This window comes from Scyliorhinus canicula, chromosome 20, assembly GCF_902713615.1.
Source record: "Scyliorhinus canicula chromosome 20, sScyCan1.1, whole genome shotgun sequence".
Classification (NCBI taxonomy): Eukaryota; Metazoa; Chordata; class Chondrichthyes; order Carcharhiniformes; family Scyliorhinidae; genus Scyliorhinus; species Scyliorhinus canicula.
This window is the reverse complement of record NC_052165.1, coordinates 42,289,301-42,316,414: the sequence shown is the minus strand read 5'-3', so window position 1 is coordinate 42,316,414 and position 27,114 is coordinate 42,289,301. Positions and strand designations below refer to the sequence as shown.

At 47.0% G+C, this 27,114-nt stretch overlaps 1 protein-coding gene across 1 annotated transcript in view; it reads left to right on the top strand.

The window, feature by feature from the left end:
• The first annotated feature begins 660 nt into the window (after positions 1–660).
• The window catches only part of utp20 (UTP20 small subunit processome component), a 141,080-nt gene continuing 114,626 nt past the window's right edge, over positions 661–27,114 (top strand). The window contains exons 1-12 of the mRNA XM_038780162.1: positions 661–834; positions 2,070–2,150; positions 4,017–4,083; positions 4,925–5,057; positions 8,329–8,517; positions 9,626–9,707; positions 10,253–10,390; positions 13,803–13,958; positions 15,744–15,890; positions 18,723–18,857; positions 20,090–20,167; positions 23,973–24,145. Coding sequence (XP_038636090.1) covers positions 790–834; positions 2,070–2,150; positions 4,017–4,083; positions 4,925–5,057; positions 8,329–8,517; positions 9,626–9,707; positions 10,253–10,390; positions 13,803–13,958; positions 15,744–15,890; positions 18,723–18,857; positions 20,090–20,167; positions 23,973–24,145 — 1,424 coding nt within the window. The 5' untranslated portion in view covers positions 661–789. The remainder of the gene's footprint in view (positions 835–2,069; positions 2,151–4,016; positions 4,084–4,924; positions 5,058–8,328; positions 8,518–9,625; positions 9,708–10,252; positions 10,391–13,802; positions 13,959–15,743; positions 15,891–18,722; positions 18,858–20,089; positions 20,168–23,972; positions 24,146–27,114) is intronic.

The window sequence follows — 27,114 nt, the reverse complement described above, 5'->3', positions numbered from 1 at the left end:
GTGCTGCCCGATGGGGAATAGTGTGATCGAAGATGATAAGTATAGGATACAGAATCCCTACAGTGCAGGTCATTTGGCCCATCAAGTCTGCACCAACCCTCTGAAGAGCACTCCACCTCAGCCCACTTCCCCACCCTCTCCCAATAACCCCTTAATCTAACCTACACGTCCCAGGAAACTAAGGGGCAATTTAGTATGGCCAATCCACCTCCCCGCACATCTTTCGACAGTGATCTTAGATGCAGGACAAATCTGTTCCTGAACTCATTTATGCTCTTCTGTATAAGAACCTTTCATAGGAATTTGATTTATGGATGAGGATATGCACTCAGCGATGGAATCACTGACTGATTACTTTAATGTATTGGAATTGATTTTCATACATATTTTAATTGAAGTTAGTGGTAGGGTAATTTTGTTTTTTTATTATTCATTTAACTTTATGTATTTAAACAATCGCAAAAAAGCAATGGTTAATGATAAAGTGAGTTGAATAGAAGGATGTTGAATGCTGGACCAGTTTCGAGGGGCTGAATGATCTCCAGTTTCCACTTGTCGAGGGAAAGGTTCAGCCTCTGCCGGGCATGCGCAGACGAGCCCGTCACTGACTCGGGCTGTCATTGGTCAGGTTTTCCAGTGACGTCTGCTGCGGCCGAGACCACATGGGCCAGACTCCCACAATGCAGCAGTGAAGATGGCGGCGCCCAGGAGTCGAAGACGTGTGGCTCAGTGAAGGAAGGGAAGCGACTTCGTCCCAGGATCAGGGGGAACCAAACCCACTCACCCATCATGAAGAACAAATCGGCCCGGCACCGGACCGACAACACATTCCGGGTGAGCGGCTTCATCGCGTCCCCCATCCTGTGGCCTCGTCCTGCCCCCACTCCCCCGTCCTGTCCCCCCATCCTGTGTCCACCCCCAATCCTGTCTCGAGCCCGTCTGCCCGTGCCTCATTTCCGCATTGGTCCGTCCCCCGTCCCGTGTCCGTCAGTCCTCAGTCCCGTGTCCAAACATAGAACGTACAGTGCAGGAGGCCATTCGGCCCATCGAGTCTGCACCGACCCACTTAAACCCTCACTTCCACCCTATCCCTGTAACCCAATAATCCCTCCTAACCGTTTTTGGTCACGAAGGGCAATTTATCATGGCCAATCCACCTAACCTGCACGTCTTTGGAATGTGGGAGGAAACGGGAGCACCCGGAGGAAACCCACGCAGACACGGGGAGAACGTGCAGACTCCGCACAGACAGTGACCGAGCAGGGAATCGAACCTGGTACCCTGGCACTGTGAAGCCACAGTGCTAATCACTTGTGCTACTGTGCTGCCCTTCTGTCCTGTGTCTGTCTGTCGTCCCATGTCCTTTGGTCCGTCCATCCCACGTCTGTATGTCCCCAGTTCTCGCTTCCGTCCGCGCCCCCATACCCGTCTCCGTCGGTGGTCCGTCCCGTCTCCCTCGGTGGTCCGTCCCGTCTCCCTCGGTGGTCCGTCCCGTCTCCCTCGGTGGTCCGTCCCGTGTCCCTCGGTGGCCCGTCCCGTGTCCCTCGGTGGCCCGTCCCGTGTCCCTCGGTGGCCCGTCCCGTCTCCCTCGGTGGCCCGTCCCGTCTCCCTCGGTGGCCCGTCCCGTCTCCCTCGGTGGCCCGTGGCGTGTCCCTCGGTGGCCCGTGGCGTGTCCCTCGGTGGCCCGTGCCGTGTCCCTCGGTGGCCCGTGCCGTGTCCCTCGGTGGCCCGTGCCGTGTCCCTCGATGGCCCGTGCCGTGTCCCTCGGTGGTCCGTCCCGTGTCCCTCGGTGGTCCGTCCCGTGTCCCTCGGTCTGTCTGTCCGTCCGCCCCCGCGTCCGTCTGTCCCGCGTCATGCCTCCCTGCATCCATCCCCTATTCTCGCATCCGTGTGCTTCCCTGTCCCTTGACCATCCGTGCGATCCCCTGTCACGTCCTTGCGCCCCCCCCCCCCCCCCCCCCCCCCCCCCCCCCCAATCCCGTGTCCATCCGTGCCTCACTCTGTATGCAGTGATTCTGGCTGATGTGCTGTATTTCAGATGTCTGAGATTAACCTTTCTGTTTTTACAGTTTCTCACCTTCTCTGAACGATTGGCGAATGTGAATATTGATATAATTCACCGGATTGATAGAACTGGGAGCTATGCTGAGGTAAAGAGACTGATGGACTGCACGGCCATTTGATAATGAATACATTTCAAAAGTCTTCCTCAAATGCTACAATAGCTGGAGAAACACTGGAAACATGAAGGGGGATTTAAAACTTTGACATCAAAGATGTGTTCACTGCAAGGGGTATTGAGAAAAAGATTGAAACATTGGATAAGGATTTGAAAAAGGAGACACAAGACAGAGTAAAGGGGAAATGGGAGCAGATCTGAAATGTTTGCATTGCTCTGATGGGCTGAGTGACTTTTGTAGTTGCTGTGAGCTAAACATTAATTGTTTTTTATAAAATCGTACTCTTGTGCAATGCCTTGTTTTGGTTTCTCTATGTTCCTTAAATTAAAGTAACTAGTGATGCATTGTAAAAGTGTGATGTTCTTATTTAAGTCCTCCTGTAAATAAACCCTCTCATCTTTTGTAAACTTCACCCTTACTGCCTCAGTGGACAATGAAGTGAGCAAACTGTAATACTTTGTATCTAAGTAAAAAATTTCTATGCCCCTCATAATTTTATACATTTCAATTGTGTCCCTCTTCAGTCTCCTCTGCTCCAAGGTAAACAATCCCAGTCTATCCAATCTCTCTTCATAGCAAATACTCTCCAGCCCACGCAACGTTGTGGTAAATCTCTTCTCAACCCTTTCCAGTGTCATCACATCTCCCTGTTATTAGAATGTCCTGAAGCAATTAATTATCACTTAATTATTTTCTACATGTGGTAATAGTGGAAAATGTGCCAACAAATCTGAACAACAAAAATTCCACAAAGAACAATGTGATAATCTGATGATCGGGTTTAGTGATATTGGTCAGGAGATGGGAGAGCTTTACTGCTGTTCTGCAAAATAGTGTCACGGGATCATTTACATCCACGTGCGAAGTCTGACGGGGTCTCAATTAAACATTGCATCCAGAAGTTGCCATCTCTGACAACAATGTGCCAACCTCGGTTATGCGCTCAAATCCTTGAAGTGAGTGAGACTTGAATCTACAAGCTTTTGACTTGGGTAAGATTGCTTTCCAGCTGAGCCATGGTTGATGTTGGGCACGCAACTTCATGTTGTGTTTCAGTGCAAGTTTGTTCCATGCTGCTATCTTGATCTCTCCCAATGCTTTGTTAATCCAGTGGCTGTGCATTTAACAAAATACACTTTCATTTGCGACCTGTTGGCACAACGAGTAACTTTGTCTGAAACAGAGTTAGTTAAGCATTTTCTACTTGGCGGCTACACAGCAAGCTGCACTATCTGCCCTGTTAAATCCCAGATTGCTGATAGAATAGAATCACTCCAGTGCAGAAGGAGGTCCCACCCTTTCCCTATAACTAAATAACCCACCTAACCTTTTGGACACTAAGGGGCAATTTAGCATAAGCAATCCATCTAACCTGCACATCTTTGGACTGTGGGAGGAAACTGGAGCACCCAGAGGAAACCCATGCAGACACTGGGAGAACTTGCATACTCCACACAGTAACCCGAGGCTAGAATTGAACCCAGGTTCCTGGCGCTGTGAGGTAGGAGTGCTAACTACTGTGCCGGCCTGATGATGCCAACGCTATTGTGGTTTTGATTTGTTTTTTTTTCCACCATGAAGAGTACAACGCTATGAATGACTCTTTCCAAATGATCAGATTCAGACAGAACAGACCAGTGAGAGAGAGAGAGATATGAGCACAGGGCACAGTTACCTGGGCTAGTGGGACAGGTGTAGAGGGCTGGAGGCTGTGCCGTTTGTTTCCTCCTGCTCTACAGTATGTTGACAGAATTGTGACTCTGGTCTGTTCGTTGTGTTTGTGATTACAAACTGTACTCTACTGCACGTGAAAGTAAAAATCTGCATTTCTCTTAGGAGGTTGAAACCTATTTTTATGAAGGGTTGGAGAAATGGAGAGACCTGAATTGCACAGAATACTTTGGTATGGCTTACTTCAATTGCACATTTACACTGCGAACATCTGTGCGAACATTTTCAGTGAAATATGGAAATAACTTTTCACCAGTTTTCACCCCAATTGGTCAGGATAATCTTGTTAACGAATCCGATGCACTGAACTACCTGATGTGCTGAGGAATGGATAAGTTCTTGGAAAGAAAAATCTTCAGGGCTGTGGGGAAGAAGCAGAGAAGTGGGACGAACACCAGTAATAGGAGAAATGGTGGACCCTATGGCCCCTTGAACCTGTTCCGATTAATGGGCATTGCTCTTTCGTGTAAAACTGATTAGATTCGTATTACGGCCCAACATGTCACCGCAGGAAAGATTTAATTCTTGCCTGGGGCTACATTAATTTGGGTATCTAGGCATGGGCTTGAAGTAAATTGAACTTTAGTATAAAGGGAGGGAGATTGTAATTTATCATATCTGCCATTAATGTCCTAAAGTGCTTTCTACTCAGTGACTTGCTCTGAAGGGCAATCACTGTTATGTTGGTTAAGAGGCAGCTGTTTTGCACCCAGCAGTGGCTAATCTGAATCTGTTGGTTGATGGAAGGATGTTGTCTCGGACAGTGGGAAGACTCCCTACTCCTCCTCCAACTAGGGTTATGGGTTCTATGAAAACCTGCCTGAAGAGGCAGACTGGTTTGCTGGCCCACCCCGGAGGATGATGCCTCTCACAGTGCAACACTGTGTCCTCAACCTGTGGAGTGGGGCTTGATACCACGACTGAGCCAAACTGATGGAAGGCTCTGATAAAGAATCCAAATCTGCACAATTATAACTTGATGACTGCATCCTAACCTGTGTTTCTCTTTACAGTTAAATTTCACAAAGAGGTGTACGGAAGAACCCAGTCTTTTAATCAGCTGGTATATCATCAGAATGCAGTTGTGGAAAGCTTGAAAAACCACCTTCAAATCAAGAACAGCCTGGCCTATCAGCCTTTACTTGAGTAAGGATCTGAACAGATTAACTTTTCCCCTTAATGAAAGTGTACACTGTCACCAACCTGAGACACACTGGTGATATTGTATCTCTCATATAATGTTGCGAGTTGATAAGCAAATGGAAGAGGATAAACTGAAACTGTTATATAAGGTAATATAGGGGCCGGTTTAGCTCAGTTGGTTGGACAGCTAGTTTGTGATGCAGAGGAAGGCCAACATCGCAGGTTCAATATCCGTACCAGCTAAGGTTATTCGTGAAGACCCACCTTCTCAACCTTACCCCTTGCCTGAGGTGTGGTGATTTTTGGGGCTGGTTTAGCATTGGGCTAAATCGCTGGCTTTGAAAGCAGACCACGGCGGGCCAGCAGCACGGTTCAATTCCTGTACCAGCCTCCCCGAACAGGTGCCGGAATGTGGTGACTAGGGGCTTTTCACAGTATCTTCATTTGAAGCCTCCTTGTGACAATAAGCGATTTTCATTTAATTTCGTTTTTAATTTCCTCGGGTTAAATCACCACCAGCCTCAAAGGAGAAAGCAGCCTATGGTCACCTGGGACTATGGTTACTTTACTTACTTTTCTAAGGTAATTAGCTAGTAGTAAACTGTGCATAGCAAGCCCCACGACACTCCCATGGTAATGGCCAGATTACCTGCATTAGTGATGTTAGTTGAGAAATGAATACTGTCCAGGACACCAGGGAGAACTTTGTTGCTTTTTATTTTTGAATGATGCTTGGTGTTCTATTGTATCCACCTGAACAAGTTTAATGTCTTCTCCGAAATGCATCATCTCTGGCAGTGTGGCACTGCACCTCTGGCAGTATGCGTAGCTTCAGTGCTGCACCTCTGGCAGTGCGGCACAGCTTCAGTGCTGCACCTCTGTTGATGCGTCGTGGCTTCAGTGCTGCACCTCTGTTGGTGCGGCGCTGCCTCTGCCTGGTGACCCCATGTTGAACCCTTGTACAAGCAGTGCTTGTGTTGATATAGAATTGCTTCAAGCATGAACGTTCCATGAATAAAGGTGTGTGCATTGGCACCAAGTCTCACTCACTCAATGTCCCCTATGTTTATTGATCTACATTGTTTTTTGCTCATGATTTTTAAAATATTCTTCTGTTCAATCCCCTCCATGGGTTCACTCTCCCCCCCCCCCCCCCCCCCCCCCCGTCTCTGTAACCTCCTCCATCTCCACAACCCTCTGAGGTCTCTGCCCTCCAATTCTGACCAATTGAACATTCCTGACTTCTGCCATTGTCAGATGTGCCTGAGTATATTCTTTTTAAAAAAATAATTTTTATTCAAATTTTCACATTTTCACAAAAAAGAAAACAATAACAAAAAATTCTAAGAACAAAAAGAACAGAATCCCCCCGCCCTCCCCGTATATACAAAATGGAAACAAGTCCCCAGCGTCCTGACACCTGCCCTGTGCCAACTCAGGAACCCGCCAACAATTCTCCCCGGAACAAACCGGTGGTTCCCCCGTATCGGGGGACCCCATCGAGGCCCCCACCTCCCCCCTGTGCCGCCTCAATTGCCCCCAAATCTTGAGGGTAGCTGCCACCACCAGGCTCGTGGTATACTTCGTTGGAGGGAGTGGCAGCGGCGCCGTTGCCAGCGCTTCCAGGCTCGTGCCCACACAGGATGCCATCTCCATCCTCTTCCATGCTGCCCCCTCCCCGTCCATTACCCACTTACGCACCATCGCTGCGTTGGCAGCCCAATAATACCCACAGAGGTTGGGCATCCCTGCCCCGCTCCAAGAACACCCGTCTCACCTTTGGAGTCCCGTGTGCCCACACAAACCCCGTAATGCTCCTGTTATCCCGAAGGCCTTTTTCATGCGGGTTAAGGATGGGGAGGCACTGGAACAGGAACAGAAACCTCGGGAGCACCGTCATCTTGACTGACTGCACCCTACCCGCCAAAGACAGCGGCAGCATGTCCCACCTCTTAAACTCCTCCTCCATTTGCTCCACCAGCCTTGTGAGGTGTAGCTTATGCAAGGCCCCCCAGCTCCTGGCCACCTGAACCCCCAAGTACCTGAAGCTCCTCTCCGCCCTTTTCAGTGGGAGCCTGCCAATCCCCCCCTCCTGGTCCCCCGGGTGTACCACAAACAGCTCGCTTTTCCCAAAGTTAAGCTTATACCCTGAGAAATCCCCAAATTGCCAGAGAATCCCCTTCACCACCGGCATTCCCCCCCACCGGGTCCGCCACATACAACAATAGGTCGTCCGCATAGAGCGACACTCGGTGCTCCTCCCCACCCTGGACCAGCCCCCTCCAATCCCCCAGCGCCATAGCCAGGGGTTCCATAGCCAGGGGTTCAATTGCCAGCGCAAAAAGTAGGGGGGACAGGGGACACCCCTGCCTCGTCCCTCGGTATAGTCTAAAATACTCCGACCTCCTCTTATTCGTGGCCACACTCGCCATCGGGGCCTCATACAACAGCCTCACCCAACTGACAAACCCCTCCCCAAACTCGAACCTTCCCAGCACCTCCCACAAGTACCCCCACTCGACCCTATCAAAGGCCTTCTCCGCATCTAGCGCCACCACTATCTCCGCCTCCCCTTCCATCGCCGGCATCATCGTAATGTTCAGGAGCCTCCGTATATTAGTGTTCAGCTGCCTCCCCTTCACAAACCCCGTTTGATCCTCGTGGTTAACCTGCGGCACACAATCTTCTATCCTCATGGCTAAGATCTTTGCCAACAACTTGGCGTCCACATTCAGGAGTGAGATCGGCCTGTATGACCCACACTGCAGGGGATCCTTGTCTCGCTTAAGGATCAAGATCAGCGCCCGAAACATCGTCAGGGGCAAAGCCCCCCCCCCCTCCCTCGCCTCGTTGAAGGTCCTAACCAACAGGGGGCCCAGCAGGTCTGCATACGCCTTGTAAAATTCAACCGGGAACCCATCCGGCCCTGGCGCCTTCGCCGGGAATGCATGTTCCCCATCCCTTTAACCAGCTCCTCAAGCTCAACTGGCGCCCCCAGACCCTCCATGCCTGAGTATATTCAAGACGGAGATTGATCTATGTTTTGGATACTAAGGGAATCAAGCCGATCGTGCAGGAGGATGGAGTTGAGTTAGAAGATCAGCTAATTTTTTGGCTGAGCTTTTGGTCACATGCCTTAATATCACTTTATGTGTCAAGGGTTGTTAATGCTTACTAGAAAGTGCTTTGGGCTGTTTTTACTATGATAGAAGTACTATATAATTGTACGGTAGTGGTGGTGTGATGTTTGCTGTTGATTGATTCTATACTACAGCCTGGTGGTACAGCTGGCCAGAGATCTGCAGAGGGATTTCTATCCTCACTTCAGAGACTTCTTTGTAATTATAACCTCCCTGCTGAACACACAAGACACAGAGCTGTTAGAGTGGTCCTTCACGTGCCTCTCTTACCTGTACAAACACCTCTGGAGACTTATGGTGAAGGACATAACGGACATTTACAGGTGTGCATTCATTTTTCTCTTCAGGCTATTAAATATCGTTTGTTTAGCCTCAGCTAGTGAAGTTTTTCATTTTTATGCAGGATCTGGTATTCTCAACCTAAGTAAAGAGGTTGAAAACAGGGTAGTCGGCACTGACGTATATTCAATACCTGTTTTATGCTAACATGTTTTGAGATATACACATTCTGCTTTGATAAATAGTTGAATGTTTTGCACCATGAGACTTCTTTTATTTATTCGTTCATGGGATGTAGCCATTGCTGACTCTGTCAGCATTTATTGCCCATCCCTATTACCCTTTAGAAGGTGATGGTGAGCTGCCTTATGGTGTAGGTACATCCACAGTGCTGTTAGGGAGGGCGTTCCAGGATTTTGACCCAGCAACAATAAAGGAACAGCGATACATTTCCAGGTCAGAATGCCGAGTGGCCTGGAGAGAACTTGCAGGTGGTGAGGTTCCAATGTGTCTGTTGTCCTTATTTATCTAGATGGTAGCAGTCATGGGTTCAGAATGTGCTCCATGAGCATCCTTGGTGAGTTGTTGGTTGTTGTAGTGTATCTTTTAGATGGTACACAGGGCTGCCACTGTGCATCAGTGGTGGTGGTGGTGGGGGGGGGGGGGGATATTTAGTTAGTGGACTGGGTGATTTTTTTTTTAAGCAGTGCAATGACAGAATATCTTTCTCTGTCACAGGCAACACATCACTTTCCAGATGGCAAACAATATATTTGGGTAAACAACAAATCATAGGACTATCCATTGCACCATGTGTAATAAACTGATATAAGGAACACAAATTGGGGAGTCAGAAGTTTGTCCAGACTATGAGAATTAAAGGTGTTTGGTCTCATCAATCATAATGGAAGAACAAACTTGAAACTATTCAGCACAGCCAGTGAAGAAAACTAGATAAAGTGGAGACATGGTTATAATGTACGGAAACTAATCAGGCAGCTTGCACACAGCATGGTCACATTCAGAGTGACCACGTCATCCGTTTTGGGACATTGGTTAAGGAGGAGAATGTTTTGTGACAAAGTGTGAAACAGCAATTGTCAGGTTGTGAGAGTTTATTGCAGGTAATATAATTTCTCTCTTCGTTTTTAGCTTGTACAGTTCACTTTTGGGCCACAATAAGGAACACATCAGATGTTTTGCAGCTGAAAGTTTTGCTTTCTTGATGAGAAAGGTGAGTTTATTTTCATATGATTCACCCCAGGGATTAGCGTGTGCCTTCAGCTGCTGGGGCTTCACTTGTTAACTGTATTTGGTGCTTTTGCATGTGCGAAATGTGTGTGGATATAAAATATGAATAAATGAATTGAGGAATACATTATGCAGTTTGTCTATGTAACCAAAATCTTGTAAGTGAATAAAGAATGAATTCCAGTGTATTAGCTTTGACCATCTTGCCATTCGAGTTTTGAACTTCCTCCTACATCTCCTGTAAGACTCCTTAAAACATACATTTCTGACCAAACTTTTGGTCACCTGTCCTAATATCACTGCTGTGGCTCAGTGTCAGCGTTTGTCTGCCAACACTCCTGTGAAGCATCTCGGTATCTTTTGCCATGTTAAAGTCCCTATATAAATGCAAACTTGTAAATTGTGTTCTTATCATATTGAAGAAAGAAAGTGCAGCAGGATTTTTAAAGCGTTTTTTTCCATTGAACTGTATTGATGCAGGTCTTTGTTTCTTCATGTAACAGTTGATTCCTTTTTATGTATATGCAGGCTCCTGATCACAATGCCCTTTTCAACTTCATGTTTGCTGACCTGGAGCAGCACTCCGAGAAGGCTGAGGGTGTGGGACAGCTGTTTTTTGATGTGTGCAGAGGAGTCCAAAATACCTTCCACTCATGTGCTGCCAAGGTAATGCTTTGATTGAAGAACAACCCCTATAAACAGTAATGTGACATCCTTTGTGTCCATCTTGTAAAATGGACAGTACCTCTGGAGTGTCGGCAATGATTGTCGTGTTTTAAGCCCTGGTGGGATTTGAACCTGGAATCCTATGATTCACAGTTGTGCGCTGCCCACTGAGCCACAGCTGAGATATTAAACCTTTCTTTGTACTCTTAAGCAAAACAAATCAAATTAACTAAAGCGCCACTCCTTGGAGGGGGATTTTAACCAAAAGGAATCGAAAAGAAGCCAAATTAAATTGAAATATCATGAGGGGGGGGGGGGGGGGGGGGGGGCACAAGTTTGTCTTTATACTATGAGAAAACAAAAATCAATAAATTCAGCAAAAGATCAAAAATGAAAAGGGGTAACAGCCCTGACGGGACAAACAGAAAAGAAAAATCTAAATTTCATAGGAAGCTTACAAACTCAAATTAAAATCTAATTTTGGGAGTGACGTCTTTCTTTGTACTCTATAATAAGTTAATCAAAAATGATGGGGTGACACCCATAGCGGGGCACTGCAACAAAAATATATCAAAACGTCAAATTAAACTTACAAAATCAAATTTAAATATCATTTTGGGGGGCGGGGGGGAAAGTGCTGAAGATACTTCAGTGCCCTTCGTCCTTGTATCTTAGCCTTGATATAATTAACATACCATTGACAACATAGAGCAGTTAAGCGCTAATCATGTTGGTGTGGGACTGGAGTCACATATAGGCTCAGACTGCGTAAGGATGACAGGTTTCCTTTTCTAAAGGGCCATTAGGGAACTGGTTGGAATTTTAGAATGGAAAATGAATTCTCTTCACATGAAGAATCTGGATGGATGAGAGGATCTAAACCAATGCAAATGTCTTTAAATGATTAAACTGTATCGCAATTGTGATCACTTTGACCTCGTAACTACTCACTAATCTCAATTTGTGCTGTTAATTCATATATTTTGTGTTGAATGTGCATTTAAGTAAAGAGCCATAAAGTTTTTGTCTTTTTACCATTTTCTGTTCCCCCTCCCCTTTGATACTATTGCAGTTTTTCTTTTATATTTGTACACTGCCCCTTCCTGTTACACTCTGGGTATCATTATCTAAATGGTGCAATATGTTGTGTTGTAAGCTTTCCTATCCCCTCTCCAGAACTATCCACCACTCTCTATTTAGTTTAAAGCCCTCTCTACTTCCCTAGTTAAGCGGTTTGCAAGAACACTGGTTCCAGCACGTTCAATTGTACGCCATCCCAATGGCACAACCCCCAGTTTCACCAGTACCAATGCCAGTGCCCCACAAACTGAAATCCACTTTCCCGCACCAGTCTTTAATCCACGTATTCATCTCTCTAATTTTATGTACCCATGCTAATTTGCGTGTGGCTCGGGTAATAATCCTGAGATTATAACCTTGGAAGTTCTGTTGTTCAATTTAGTGCCGAGCTCCTCAAACTGTACACGGAATATTTTTCCTTGTTCTACCTATGTTGTGGTACCTACAGGGGCCATGACAATAGTATCCTCTCCCTCCCATTGCAAGTTCCTTCCCAGCCCAGAGCAGATGTCCCAAACCCTGGCACAGGGCAGGCAACACAGCCGCTTGGACTCTCACTCCTTGCTACAAAAAGACAATGTCAGTCTCCCTCACTATACTGTCCCCTGCTGCCATGACAATCTTGTGTGCTCCACCCCCCCACCTGCACCTCGGTGCCATGGTCAGTCAGCTCATCGACTCTGCAGTCCTCCCCACTCATCTAAACAGGCTGAAAGAACCTTAACCCTGTTGGACAATTGCAGAGGCTGATGCTCCTGCTTTCTGGGTCCCCTGACCTGCCTCAGCTGCAGTCACGCCCTCCTGTTCCTGACCACGTTCCAAACCAGAAATTTCTATCCTTTTATTTATTTTGATTTTTCCAATTAAGAGGCAATTTAACATGGCCAATCCACCTACCCTGCACATTTTTGGGTTGTGCGGGTGAGACCCATGCAGACTCGGGGAGAATGTGCAAACTCCACACGGACAGTGATCCAGGGCCAGGAACGAACCTTGGCACCCTGAGGCAGCAGAGCTAATCACTGTGTCACCGTGCCGCCTCTCAAAATATCCTATCTTATCCTAAGGGGCGTCATCACCTCCTGCAACAAAATGACCAAGTAACTCCCTCCCTCCCTGATGTGTCGCAGTGTCTGCAGCTCAACTTCCAGCTCAATCAGTCTGAGTGGAAGCTCCTCAAACCGCAAACGCTTATTGCTCCTACATGCTGCAGCATTGACACAAAACCTGTCCTACCATCCTTAATGTGTTTAAATTAATTAATTACTTAAATTATTTATTCCTGATCTTTTATATTTTATTAGAGAATTAAGTTGTGCACTGTTTTAAACCCTAGGATGCTTCTCTTGTGTTAACTTTATTCTATTTTCGACTACTTACATTAGGCCCTAACTTTCCCTTATTCTAGGTGCAGGTTTTTCACACACTGCTCCTGGCACTGAACACTTACCGGTCAATCAAGTTACCAGTTTCTTGTGACCTCGCGGTTGCCTGTTTGTTCCCGCGCTGCTGTTTCACAGCACTCAACAAGTGCCACTTTCTGAAGGGGGAAAAGGTTAGAAAGAGAAAAGCAAAAGAGCTTTTGCACCCTTTGCACCGAACTCCCACTTTGCTCCAAATTCCCAAATATACTCACTCCGACTGTCCCATTCAGGACCAAGCTCTCTTCCAACTGCAAGTGGGCTAACTGTGAGTGCTTAAAACAGTCCTTTTTTTATATAGAGTGCTGTGATGAGTCATCCTTGGGTTTAGCTTCTTAATTAATCAACACTTATTGAGGCCCTATTCCGGCTTCAGGTTATTAGCAGTTAACTGTCACACAGTCAGCTGAGTCAGCTTGAATGAATTGGCGTTTGTCCGTGTCACCCATAGTTTATTTTATCCTTTCACAGGATGTGGGCGTCACTGGCTAGGCCAGTATTTATTGCCTATCTCTAACTGCCCTCAGAGATGGTGGTGAGCCTTGGGCTGCTGCAGACTATGTATGTACACAGTGCTGTTAGGAGGATAGTTCCAAGATTTTGACCTACGACAGTGAACGAATGACGATATTTTTCCAAGTCACGACGGTGTGTGGCTTCTGGGTGCTGTTCCTCTGCATCTGTTATCCTTTTCTGGTGTATGTGTAAATATGTTAGAAAAATGAATGTGTGTATGTGTAAGAAAACAATGGCGAATATAAACCCAAAATACTGTGTAGAATCTTATCAGAGGATTGTGCAGGATTCTTTCATGGGGAAGGCTATGAGCATCAACTTGCAGTTTTATTCATTTAGAAAAGAGAAAATGATCTGACATTGAGAGCTGTAAAGATCTGTTTCCTGTTTTGCAGGTTTTCCCTGTTGTCTTACAGAAATTGGGGCCTGTCACAGAGCCGGATGTTGTGCTACCATGGGATATCGTTGGGAAAGCAGTTGGCCACATGGCCAAGTCTTGTGCAGCCTACGTCGACAAGGAACACTTTGATGTAATCTGGAGCTGTTTACGAGTAAGTTTATTGGTATTGAAAGGTGCTAGAAAACCTCTGGTGGCATTGCTCATAACAGCTCACTTGATGCATTGTCTAATAAGGACTATAAAGAGGCAAGGGATTTAAAAGCTTAAATTATGGGACAGGCTGGATAGACCTGGCATACTTTCATTTGAGGGGATGATCTAATTGATTAGCTTATCATGATTGAAATAATTGATCGGGTAAATAGAGAGAAACTATTTCTTCTAAGCCCAGAACAAGGTGGCAGAAGATGAAAATTAGAGCTAGGCTTTTCAGAGGTGATTTTGGGAAACAATTTTTCGCACAAAGGTTATTGGAAATATGGAACACTCAAAGAAACTGGGGTCAATTGAAAATTCACGAAACCAAGATGGATAGAGTTTTGTTGAGCAAGGGTGTTTTTCGTTGCTGAACCAATGTGAGTAAATGAAGTTAGGATATAGATTGTCTGTGACCTAACTGGTGAAACAGAATCAAGTTGCTGAAAGGCATTCTTCTGTTCCTATGATCACATAATGTATTCTGCTGCAATGACTCTTCAAGAGAATCAAATTGCTCCAAAGTAAAAACTGAAGAAAGTCACTGAGTTTAATTGCACTGCTTTACAGACTGAGTCAGGATCTATGAAATACCTGGCTTCATTTTTTTTCTTTTCCAAGTGTGATTACTAAGATTAGTCAAAGAGTGCAATTATACTGACTCTTGTGTCAGGGAGGTATTTTTTGTTGATGGCTTTAGTACTTCATTACAAATGACAAATGTGTGCTCAAGTCCCACACCTGATTGTAAAATGTGCTATATATCACATAATTGTTACAGCGCAGAACGAGGCCTTTTAGCCCATCGTGTTTGCACTGGCTGTCCAAACGAACATCATGGCTTTGTGCCATTCCTCTGCCCTTTCCTCATACCCCTGCACATTGTTTATATTCAAATAACTATCTAATCATCCAATCTGACCATCCCGTTGCAGTACCAAGTGAGTGCTACACTGTCCACGGTGCTGGCTTTCAGGTGGGACACGAAACCAAGTTCCCTTCTATCCTTTTAGGTGGGCGGCACAGTGGTTAGCACTGCTGCCACACAGCACCAGGGACCCAGGTTCGATTCTGGCCTTGGGTGATTGTCTGTTCTCCCCATGTCTGCATGGGTTTCCTCCGAGTGCTCCTGTTTCTCCCCACAGTCCAAAAATTTGTATGTTCGATGGATTGGCCATGTGAAATTGTCCCTTCGTGTCCAAAGATGTGCAGGTCAGGTAGATTAGCCGTGATCAATGTACAGGATGGGGGCAGCATGGTGGTGCAGTGGTTAGCATTGCTGCCTCACAGCGGCGAGGACCCGGTTCGATCTTGGCCCTCAGCTGCTGAGTTGAGAATTGAACTCCTGTTGCCAGAACATTAGTCTATGCCTCTGGATTATTAGTCTAGCGACTTTACCACTATGCCACCATCTCCTACTCTTTAGTGGGATGGACCACAGAGGCAGCCTAGAGTCATTGATTGTGTTGTGTTAAAATGAATAAGCTATGAGAAAATGATGCCATCATGCTGGACACTGGCTGATCCTCTCTTTATAATAATTGATGATGTCTGTTTTTTAAAAAAGTTGATTTGGAAATGATTTTGAATAAGTTTCAGTTTCACAAGCGAGAGATGAAAGCAGAAGGTCCAATATAATTCGAAGCAAACATTATGTTGGTGGAGTGTGTGTGGCGGGCCCATTCTAAGAAGATATTCTGTAATTAAAAAATGAACAATTAACACTCTGTGTCGTTGATAGGGATGTATCCTGGGCCTACGCAGCAAATTGAACTGTGACGACAGGCAGCAAGGCTCTGAACAAATCCAACGTTTACTGCAGATATACCAGGTGCTGTTGGAAAGTGGGCAGGGGTCAAAGGTTACCCAACCTGAGGAGGTCTGTGAGGTGAGATCTGTAATTGTAGAATCGTTAAGTGAACAAGGTGGCCATTTGGCTCATCGTGCCTCTGTCAGCTGTTTGCAAGAGCTCTCCGATTTAGTCCTATTTTCAAGCTTTAATTCTGCAGATTAGACCTCTCCAAGTGTAAATCCAATTACCGCTTGGAAATTACTGTGGGATCTGGATCTGGCACCCTTTCAGGCAGTGTGATTCAGATCATGACAACAAATATTCCTCCTTATTTTGTTCTTTTGCTAATTATTTTAAACCTGTGACTTTTGTTTACTGACCCACTTGCCATTGGAAAAGGTTTCTCCCGACTTGCTCACTTAAATTGCCTTATAATTTTGAATATCACTATTAAATCTCCCCTAAACCTCCTCTGGTCTAAGGAGAATAATCCCACCTATTCTCATCCAGAAAGAGAAGGTTGGTGAAGGAGAAAACAGAAGGCTAACTTTTTACACTTTCTTTATTTACAGAAGCACATATTACATGGGAATATAGCAGTAGGCCATTCAGCCCGTCGAGCCTGGACCACCTTCAGTATAATCATGGCTGATCGTCCACTTCAGCACCTTTTTCCCTACACTATCCCCATATCCCTTTATGCCATTCGTATTTAGAAACCTATCAATCTCTACTTTAAACATACTCATTGAGCTTCTATAGCCCTCTGGGGTGGGGAACAAAAATTCTCCTCACCTTGGCCCTAAGACTTTCCCATGGATATGAAAACACCTCCCCTGGTTCTAGACTCCCCAACCTGCATCTGCCTGTCCATCCCTTTTATCTTGTAGGTTTCAAAGAGATGATCTCTTATTCTTTGAAACTCTAGGAAATACATGCCTGGTTTCCCCAATCCTTCTTTATAGGACAGTTGCATCATCCCGGGAATAACCCTGACTCCCCGGGTACAAGTCTGGTGAACCTTCATTGCACTCCCTCAGTGGCAATAATATCCTTTCCTAGATAAAGGAACCAAAGAGTCACAAGACTTCAGGTGCGGCCTAACCAAGGTTCTATAATTGAAGCAGCACTTTGCTACTTCTGTACTCAAACCCTCTTGCACTAAAGGCTAACATACCATTTACCTTCATAATAGCTTGCTGCATCTGCATGTTAGCCTTCAGTGACTTATTGATAAGGACACCCAGGTCCCTTTATGTATCTACGCTCACTAATCTCTTTTCGTTTAAGAAATATTCTGCACATCTATTCCTCCTACCAAAGTGAATGAACTCACATTTTTCCACATTATATTCTATCCGTCATGTTCTTGCCCACTCATTAAGTCTGTCCAAATCCTGTTGAAGTTGCTTTGCATCTTCCGCACAGCAAATTCCACCCTAGCTTTGTGTCTTGCGCGAACTTGGAAATATTACGGGCGAAATTCTCGGCCCCCCACGACGGGTGGGAGAATAGCGGGAGGGCCTTCCCGACATTTTTGCCGCCCTCCCGCTATTCTCCCCCCCCTACCCCCGCCGAAGTCCCGACCCGAATCACTGCCGCCGTTTTTTTACGGCCGGCAGCGATTCTCAGCTGTTAGATGGGCCGAAGTCCCAGCCCTTTCCGCCGTTTTTACGAACGGCAAACACACCTGGTCTTGCCGTTCGTAAAAACGGCGTCACAAACTCGCTATTAATAACCATGGCACCGATTGGCACGGCCGTGCCAAGGGTGCCATGGGCCCGCGATCGGTGCCCACCGATCGCGGGCAGCGGGCCCGATGCCCGCGCACTACTTGTCCTTCTGCCGCCCCGCAGTATCCATTCGCGGGGCGGCTGAGGGGCAACCCGGCCCGCGCATGCGCGGGTTTCGCGCAAAACCGCGATGACGTCACCCGCGCATGCGCGGGTTTGAGTCTTCCAAACTGCGCATGCGCGGCTGACGTCATATGACGCGTCAGCCGGCGCTAACTCCGGCAAGCGGGCTTAACGATTTTCGTTAAGCCCGTCTTGCCGGAGCCTACGGCGTCGGGCTGCTAGCCCCGACCGGGGACCAGAATCGGTCCCCCGTCGGGAAGGGGCGCGCTGCCGTAAAACCCGCCCGGGTTTTACGCCAGCTTTACGATTTCTCCCGTTTTGGGAGAATCTCGCCCTACATTTGGTCCCCACATCCAAATTATTGATATATATATATATTATATATATTGTGAACAACTTGGGCCCCTATGGTACCCCTCTATAGTCACAGCCTGCCAAAGCGAGAATGATCCTTTTAATTCTATTTTGCTAACCAACCACCTGTGGGGGACTTCAGCAAAAGCCTTCTGAAAATACAAGTATACTACATCCACCATCTCCCCTTCATCAATTCTGTTGGTATCACCCTCAAAAAATTTCAACAGGCTTGCCAAACATGATTTCTCATTTGTAATTCATTGTTGACTATGCCAACTATGCGAATTAGATCATTGCTATCCAAGTGTACATTTATCACATCCTTTATAATACATTTTCCCTACTACCGATGTAAAGCTCACAGGTTTATAGTTCTCCATTTTCTCTCTTCTTAAATAGAGGGGTGACATGTGCTACCTTCCAATTTTCAGGAACCGTTCCAGAATTATAGAATTTCGGAAATAATCACCAATGCTTCTACTCTCTCCTTAGCAAACTCTTTCAACACTCTGGGACAAACATGCATCTCCAAACCCAACAAATACAGTTTCAGATCCCCAGTTAATGCTCACAAGCTCAATACAATTAAACACTCAATCACTATACAATTAACACCATTGTCTTCATTCTCTCCACAATGGACTTGAAATTGATTTCACCCCTCCACACAGTAAAACCAGACCTGTTTTGTTTTGATCCTGCCAATCCTCTTTAGACCTTGATCCAGATGCTGCAGGATTCACAGATGGCAGCACCGTGCTGTAAGACTTTGCTCGAGGTACTCTCCACCCTCCTCAAGGCTGAGAATGTTACTCTGCCGAAAGCATTGATCAAAGAAGCGTCTAGAAAGGTAATTGATTGTTTCTCCTTTACTGTACAAAATACTAAAAGCATGATTATTTTTTCAATACATTCTGTCAATGGGGTCATTTCTAGGTTCACAGGCCCTTGCATGTTTCAATTATTTAACCAGATATTGAATACCCTTTGTTATATTAGAATTTTGCATTGATTATGCTGCTTTGCATTGACTCTAAGCATGGCACAAAAAAGATAATATTACTGAAAAGAGAACCATTTGCTGAAGCTTTTCATCTTGCTCTCATCAAGACAAATGCAAGAATACCAAATTTAAAACAAACACAATTTATCCTGCAAGAGAAAAGGGTGTTGATTGATTGGGAAGTCAACTCTGATTGATTGGCTGAGGAAACATCTTAAGATGTGCAGATTAGGTGGATTGGCCACTCTTTTGAGGTCACCTAAATAGAAGAAAGGAAAGGAACCAAATTGGGGACATAGCAAAGAGAGCTGCTCCTGCATGGGGCACTGCCCGAATGTAACAAAGATCAATGGAAACTTAAAACATCAAATGAGAGTGCAATTAAAGGGTTCAATAAAGCACCCCAACCTCTGCGATGCCCACCAGGCACGTAAGACCTCGATGGTGCCCGTGGACACCGCATGCTCCCTTTCTAGGGACAGCTGGTCGCGAATGTAGCCGCGCAAGAGGGGCAGACAGTCTGGTTCGAGCACGACCGTTTTGAGGTCTTGGGTGGCACTGGCCACGAGCCGGACGTCCGCCGCCATGCGTTGTGCTAACTCGTGGGGTGTCATCCAGCACGCTCCTCTGCCACCCAGCACGTCCCCGATCCTGGTCACCCCGGCAGCCACAGCTCACCCCTCCGCCAGCCACTCAAAATTGTATTGTGGAGGGGCAGATCCCTGAGTAGCGGCTCCTTGATAGGCACCACTCCTGACGGGCAGGGAGTGAGCTGAGGTGCAAGATGACCAATTGCAGACTTTGGGAAGGTCCTGGTAAAAGACGGGCAGTGCCTGCAGAGGGTAATGAAGACCCTGCAGATCTGCGAACAGGTACGTCCTTGAAATGTAAAGGCGGTCGATTCTGGGCGCTCCGACTCCAGGCCTCACAAAGGTGAAGACACTGGGGTCAGGGTGGAGAGTTCCCCCCCCCACTGTTAACCGATGGTCAAATTCTATGACTGAAGATGGAGGTGTTTTCACATCTTGTTGACTGCTTGTTGAAAGGTAAAGAGATTTTAAGTTAATTTTCTATTGCAGGTTTTCAGCAGTGGGTTTGAGAGAGCATTGATTCTGGAGTTCTCCGAGGAGATGTTTACCATGCATCAGTTTGAACAGGTAAATTTGAAACACATAATTAATAGCAAGCTTTCAGCATTGCTGATTCCACATTCAAAGCCATTTGTTTCACTCAACGGGATTACTTGCGGGTCAGAAGGGGAGGGTCGACCCGGGGCGAGCAGGGAACAGGACATGGCTAATCGGCAGGGGAAGGGGGCGGGTCGTCCCGCTACCCGGCTGATTACTTGGAACGTGAGGGGGCTGAATGGGCCGGTCAAGAGATCAAGGGTATTCTCACACCTGAAGGGACTGAAGGCTGATGTAGCAATGTTACAGGAGACCCATTTGAAGGTAGCGGACCAGGTTCGCCTGAGAAGGGGGTGGGTGGGACAGGTGTTCCACTCTGGATTGGACGCAAAGAACCGGGGGGTGGCGATTCTGGTGGGAAAGTGGGTGTCGTTCGTGGCGGAGGAGGTGGTGGCGGATAAGGAGGGTAGGTATGTGATGGTGAAGGGTAAGCTGCAGGGGGAGAAAGTGGTGATGGTCAACGTATATGCCCCGAACTGGGATGACGCGGGTTTTATGAGGCGCCTATTGGGCCTCATTCCGGGACTGGAGGCAGGGGGCTTGATCATGGGGGGGGACTTTAACACAGTGCTGGACCCCGGGCTAGACAGATCGAGCTCAAGGACCAAGAGGAGGCCGGCAGCGGCAGAAGTGCTGAGGGGGTACATGGAGCAGATGGGAGGAGTAGACCCATGGAGGTTTGGTAGGCCGAGGGCGAGGGAGTATTCCTTTTTCTCCCACGTCCATAGAGTGTACTCCAGAATCGATTTCTTCGTGTTGAGCAGGGGGCTGATCCCGAGGGTACGGGAAGCTGAGTACTCGGCCATTGCGATCTCTGACCATGCACCACATTGGGTGGATGTGGAAATGGGGGAGGCGCGGGACCAGCGCCCGCTGTGGCGGCTGGATGTGGGGCTGTTAGCGGACGACGAGGTGTGTAAAAGGGTCCGGAAGAGCATTGAGAGCTATCTGGACTTGAATGACACGGGCGAGGTGCAGGTGGGGATGGTCTGGGAGGCCCTGAAGGCAGTGATCAGGGGAGAGCTGATCTCCATAAGGGCACACAGAGAAAGAAAGGAGAGGAAGAGGCTGGTGGGGGAGCTATTGGAAGTGGATAGGAGATATGCGGAGGCACCAGAGGAGGGGCTGCTGGGAGAACGGCGCAGCCTGCAGGCCAAGTTCGACCTGCTGACCACCAGGAAGGCAGAGACGCAGTGGAGAAGGGCACAGGGCGCGGTCTACGAGTATGGGGAAAAGGCGAGCAGGATGCTGGCACACCAGCTTCGCAAACGAGATGCGGCTAGGGAGATTGGGGGAGTGAAGGAGAGGGGCGGGAAGGTAGTGCAGAAGGGGCAAGAAGTGAACGGGGTCTTCAGGGATTTTTACAAGGAGTTGTATCGGTCTGAGTCGCCGACGAGGAGAGGGGGAATGGAGGACTTCCTAAACAAATTAAGGTTCCCAAGGGTCCAGGAGGGGCTGGTAGAAGGGCTGGGGGCGCCAATAGGGCTAGAGGAGCTAGTCAAGGGAATAGGTCAGATGCAGGCGGGGAAGGCGCCGGGGCCAGATGGGTTCCCGGTGGAATTCTATAAGAAAAATGTGGACTTGGTGGGACCGGTACTGGTACGAGCCTTTAATGAGGCGCGAGAGGGGGGGGTTCTGCCCCCGACAATGTCGCAGGCTCTGATCTCCCTGATATTGAAGCGGGATAAAGACCCCGTGCAGTGTGGGTCCTATAGGCCTATCTCGCTTCTGAACGTGGATGCCAAGTTGCTGGCAAAGATCCTGGCAGCTAGAATAGAGGATTGTGTGCCAGGGGTAATCCATGAGGACCAGACGTGGTTCGTGAAGGGGCGGCAGCTCAACACGAACGTGCGGAGATTGCTGAATGTAATTATGATGCCGGCAGTGGAGGGGGAGGCTGAGATAGTGGTAGCGCTGGACGCGGCGAAGGCATTCGATAGGGTGGAGTGGAAGTACCTGTGGGAGACGTTGGAACGGTTTGGGTTTGGGGAAGGGTTTATTAAGTGGGTGAAGTTGCTCTACTCGGCCCCGACGGCGAGTGTAGTGACAAACGGGAGGAGGTCGGAGTATTTCGGGCTCCACCGAGGGACCAGGCAGGGATGTCCCCTATCCCCCTTACTTTTCGCACTGGCGATTGAACCGTTGGCGATGGCACTGAGGGGTTCAGGGGGGTGGAGAGGACTGACTAGGGGAGGGGAGGAACATCGGGTATCGCTGTATGCGGATGATCTACTGCTGTACGTGGCAGACCCAGAGGGGGGAATGCCGGAGATAATGGAACTATTAGCAGAGTTTGGGGACTTTTCGGGGTACAAACTAAATTTGGGCAAAAGCGAGGTTTTTGTGATACACCCGGGGGACCAGGGAGAGGGAATTGGGAGACTCCCCTTCAAGCGAGCAGGAAAGAGCTTTAGGTACTTAGGGGTGCAGGTGGCAAGGAACTGGGGGACCCTCCACAAGTTGAACTTTTCCAGGCTGGTGGAACAGATGGAGGAGGAATTTAAGAGGTGGGGGGGGAGGGGAGGGGGAGGGGGGGGGGGGAAGGGAGGGGGAGGAGGGAGGGGAGGGGAGGGGGGATGGGGGGGAGGGGAGGGGGGGCAGCAATGGTCGTGGGGGGACATGCACGACTGTAACGCGGGCAAGTCTGCTCGCTGCTCATGTCTGAAACTGTAGGCTGCCTTGTTTGTTAAGTTGTTGCTTGGGGGGGGGGGTGGGGGGGAGGAATGGGGCACGCGAGAGGGCGGGCGAGGGAGGGATATTTGCCTAGAGGGATTGTGTTGCAAATAATTTAAAAATTAGTAGGGGTAAATGTCTGTATGGAAAAACTCTTTCAATAAAAATTATTAAAAAAAAAAAACGGGATTACTGATTACGGATCAAATACACTGAAATCTGTATTGATGGTTCCTCCCAAAAGTAGACAAAAATTGAATACATATTGTGAGACCCTGATTAATTTGTATGGTTCAATTTACAAGAGGCATCTAAAAACGCAGGCACTTGCAAAGTACAAACTCTCCTTCCCTTCACCAAGTCCTTTTGTAACTTAAAGCACTAGACCACAGCCTCTTGCAAAGCAGCCTGATGTGAATTTTTCACTGAATTGGGATCATTGGCACTTCCCCAAGTCCCTAAAGTCTTATGAGATCAGTGAATGTCAGTCAGTGCGAGGTGGGTTGGTGAAAAAATGATGTTTATGCAATGGTGGGCACTCTTTATCCAGTAAGACTTGTTGAAATTTTTCCTTCAGCAGTGCCAAAAATAGTCGGTGCCGAGGGTTTCACCACCCTTATTTCTCCTGCCAGCAAAGAAAGCAATTTACAAGCGGAATAGCCACCAAATAGAGTCAGCCCTTTGAGACATGTGTGCTCTTGCACTATTGATTTTCAAAGAACAAAATTGCTTCAAAATGCTTTGGGGGAAGGGAGGGAAGCTCATCTGACCTGCTCTGACTCTGTCAGTATCAATTCACTGGATGGTACCCTGAGAAATCCTCTGGCAGAGCAGGAACAGCTCTGGGAAATGCCCAAGTCGGTACATTCAAACCCAGCAGGCCAGCAAAAGCAGCAGTGTTCATCTCTGAATTTTGTATACTATCTCACACTCGTTTTATTCTTTTTCACCGAAAAGAAAATGGAAGGCAGTATTTTTAAAGTTTGTTTTGGCTGAAGAGAAAAGTGGTCTAATGTGCTTGGAAAATTGTTGACCTGAATCAAAGGAAACCCTGTGGATAAACTGGTCTCTTGGTAACTTCAGTGTTTATTATTATTTGTAGCTGTTTCTGCCAAACTTGCTGCAGTATGTGGAGGAATGTTTTGCGATTGCTGAACCATCTGTCAGGGAAGAAACTCTGGGACTTCTGGTGAAACTGATTCTGGCCAAAGCTGAGCCTCCGACCATTGGTTCGATGGCATTTGAAAAATATCCTCTGCTCTTCACAGGACAAGTGTGAGTACAGCGATAGCGCAGCTCGTGGCGGTGCACCTCATCAACATTGTACAGATGTGCGAAGCAAAGGACGTAGACAGATGTTTCATAGTTTTATAGAATTTACAGTGCAGAAGGAGGCCATTCGGCCCATCTAGTCTGCACTGGCTCTTGGAAAGAGCACCCTACCCAAGCCCATACCTCCACCCTATCCCCATAACCCAGTAACCCCACCCAACACTAAGGGCAATTTGGACCCTGAGGGCATTTTATCATGGCCAATCCACCTAACCTGCACATCTTTGGACTGTGGGAGGAAACCGGAGCACCCGGAGGAAACCCACGCACACACGGGGAGAACGTATTACCTCAGAAAATTTTGAATAGATCCTACAATCGTGAAATTTTTCTATGTGGCTGTAGTTCAGAATGGATGTCTTTCCTGGCACTTCTTATGTGGAAGTTTAAGGGCACAGAGGTTCTTGAATCGGGCAGGAAGGGCATTTAAAGGTATCTTTCTTGATGAAATTTGCTCTTGAAGAATTTTGACAAAAGTAAAGAGGGTCATGAGCAATGAGAATCACCCCTTTGTCTCCGTATTAGTTAGTTTGGAATCATTAACTTTCGGAGGGTAGCTCCTTCATCAGGTCATCTGATGAAGGAGCTACGCTCCAAAAGCTAGCGATTTGAAACAAACCTGTTGGACTTTAACCTGGTGTTGTAAGACTTCTTACTGTGCCCAAAGCTGGCATCACCACATCATGATTATATTAATGCATTCCCGTACCAGCCTCCCCGGACAGGCGCCGGAATGTGGCGACTAGGGGCTTTTCACAGTAACTTCATTGAAGCCTACTTGTGACAATAAGCCATTTTCATTTTCATTTCATTGAATAGTTTTCATTACGTTTTATTCAAGGTCAGACCTCTGTGATAGGGTTGTTATTGTTATTCAGTTATATGCAATTTTTGAATGAGCAATGCACCCAAAATGAATTTCTGTATGGAAACCTACAAAATTCGTCAAGGAATAGACAGAGTAGATGCAGGTAAGATGTTTCCCTTGTTGGGAGTGTCTAGAACCAGGGGACACAATTCCCATAACGTAAAGGGTTATAGGAATTGTGGGTGTAAAAGGTATTGAAGTGTCTGATCAGCCATGATGGTATTGAATGACGGAGCGCAGGCTCAAGTGACCGAACAACCTACTCCGGTTCCTATGTTCCTAAAGTGAAATTAAATTGAAATATGGCCAGACTGGCAGCTTCCAACTGCCTATAGAATCGTCGACAAAAGCCTGATACAAAAACAGGAAATGCTCAGCAAGCCTTCTGGCAGCACCGGTGCTGATGCAGATGAAAGGTGATCGACCGGAAGCTTTCATTGTTTTTCTCTTCCTTACAGATGCTGCCACTCCTGCTGAGTGTTTCCAGCATTTTCTGTTTCCTGTCCTGAGATCTCCCCCTGTGGCCCAGTGTCAGTATTAATCTGATCATGCCGCTGTGAAGTACAATGGATGTTTTATTATGTTGGAGGTTATTTAAATGCAGGGTGATGTGGTCGTTATAATGGATTATTGAGTAAATGGAGAGGCTCAGGCCAGCCGGTAGTCAGCTCTGGAATCCACAGCAGAGGTGTATGAATTTGCGAGGTTAATATTCCTGAGAAGCCGCACGTATCCGTTTATCTTGAAGGTGATGATCGAATCTCGTTAGGGGGTTGGGAGAGTGTGTAATTCTGTGATTTGTCTATAATCCTGGCCTGTGTCAAGGTGTAATACAAAGCATGAACTGCCAAATGGTTTAATTTTGTTTATAATATTTCAGTCCCTTTCAATGCAGTGATATGCATGTGAAACGATGCTTCGTTAACTCTGTATTCAGAGGGACTTGGCACAAGTTTTGAATTGTTATTAAAAAATTGAACCGACATGTAAAAAAACTGATTTGCCCTCTGCTCACCAATGATGCTACAGCTGAGCGGTTAAATGAACTTTACAATAAGTAACTGAGGTGGCACACGTTTGGGGAAAAACAGAAACATACTGTGGGAAATATAACTGAATGGGATGAGGGCAGCACGGTAGCACACGTGGTTAGCACTGTGGCTTTACAGCGCCAGGGTCCCAGGTTCGATTCCCTGCTGGGTCACTGTCTGTGCGGAGTCTGCACGTTCTCTCCCTGTCTCTGTGGGTTTCCTCCGGTTGCTCCGGTTTCCTCCCACAGTCCAAAGACGTGCAGATTATGTGGTTGGCCATGCTAAATTGCCCGTGGTGTCCAAAAAGGTTAGATGGGGTTATGGGGATAGGGTGGAAGTGAGGGTTTAAGTGGGCCGGTGCAGACTCAATGGGCCGAATGGCCTCCTGCACTGTATGTTCTATGTATAAAAGATCAAAGGAATCCAGGGGTGTAGCCATTAAAAGCAGCATTGTCGATTTGTTATTACTGGGGGATAGAATTGAAAAGTAGCGAAGTTGTATTGGACTTTGATCAGGCTGTACTGCAAAGTACTGTGTACAATTCTGTATTCTCTATATAAAAAGGACATAGCAGCAAGTACCAAAAAGCTTTACAAGATGGTACCAGAACTGAAAGTTTGGAGTTTTGGGAAAGATTGAATCCGTTAGGGATTTTTACTTTGCAAAAGAGATTTAGAAGTGACCTGGTGGAGGTCTTTAAGCTTGTGAATGGGACAGGGTAGATGCTGACAAAAGAAGCTCGAGAAGCCATATTTGGCTCGAAACATAAAGCTAGACCTGTTGAGTAATTCCTGCACTGAGTTTTTTAAGTCAGATTTCCAGCATCCACATATTTCTTTTTTCTTATGGTTTTGGAGCGAGTGTTTCCATTTGTGGGGGAATTGAAAACTAGCAGCCAGATAGTTAGTAATAAATCCAACAGGAAAATAAGAGGAATTTACTTTCCTGCTTGGGTCACTGTCTGTGCGGAGTCTGCACGTTCTCCCTGTGTGTGCATGGGTTTCCTCCGGGT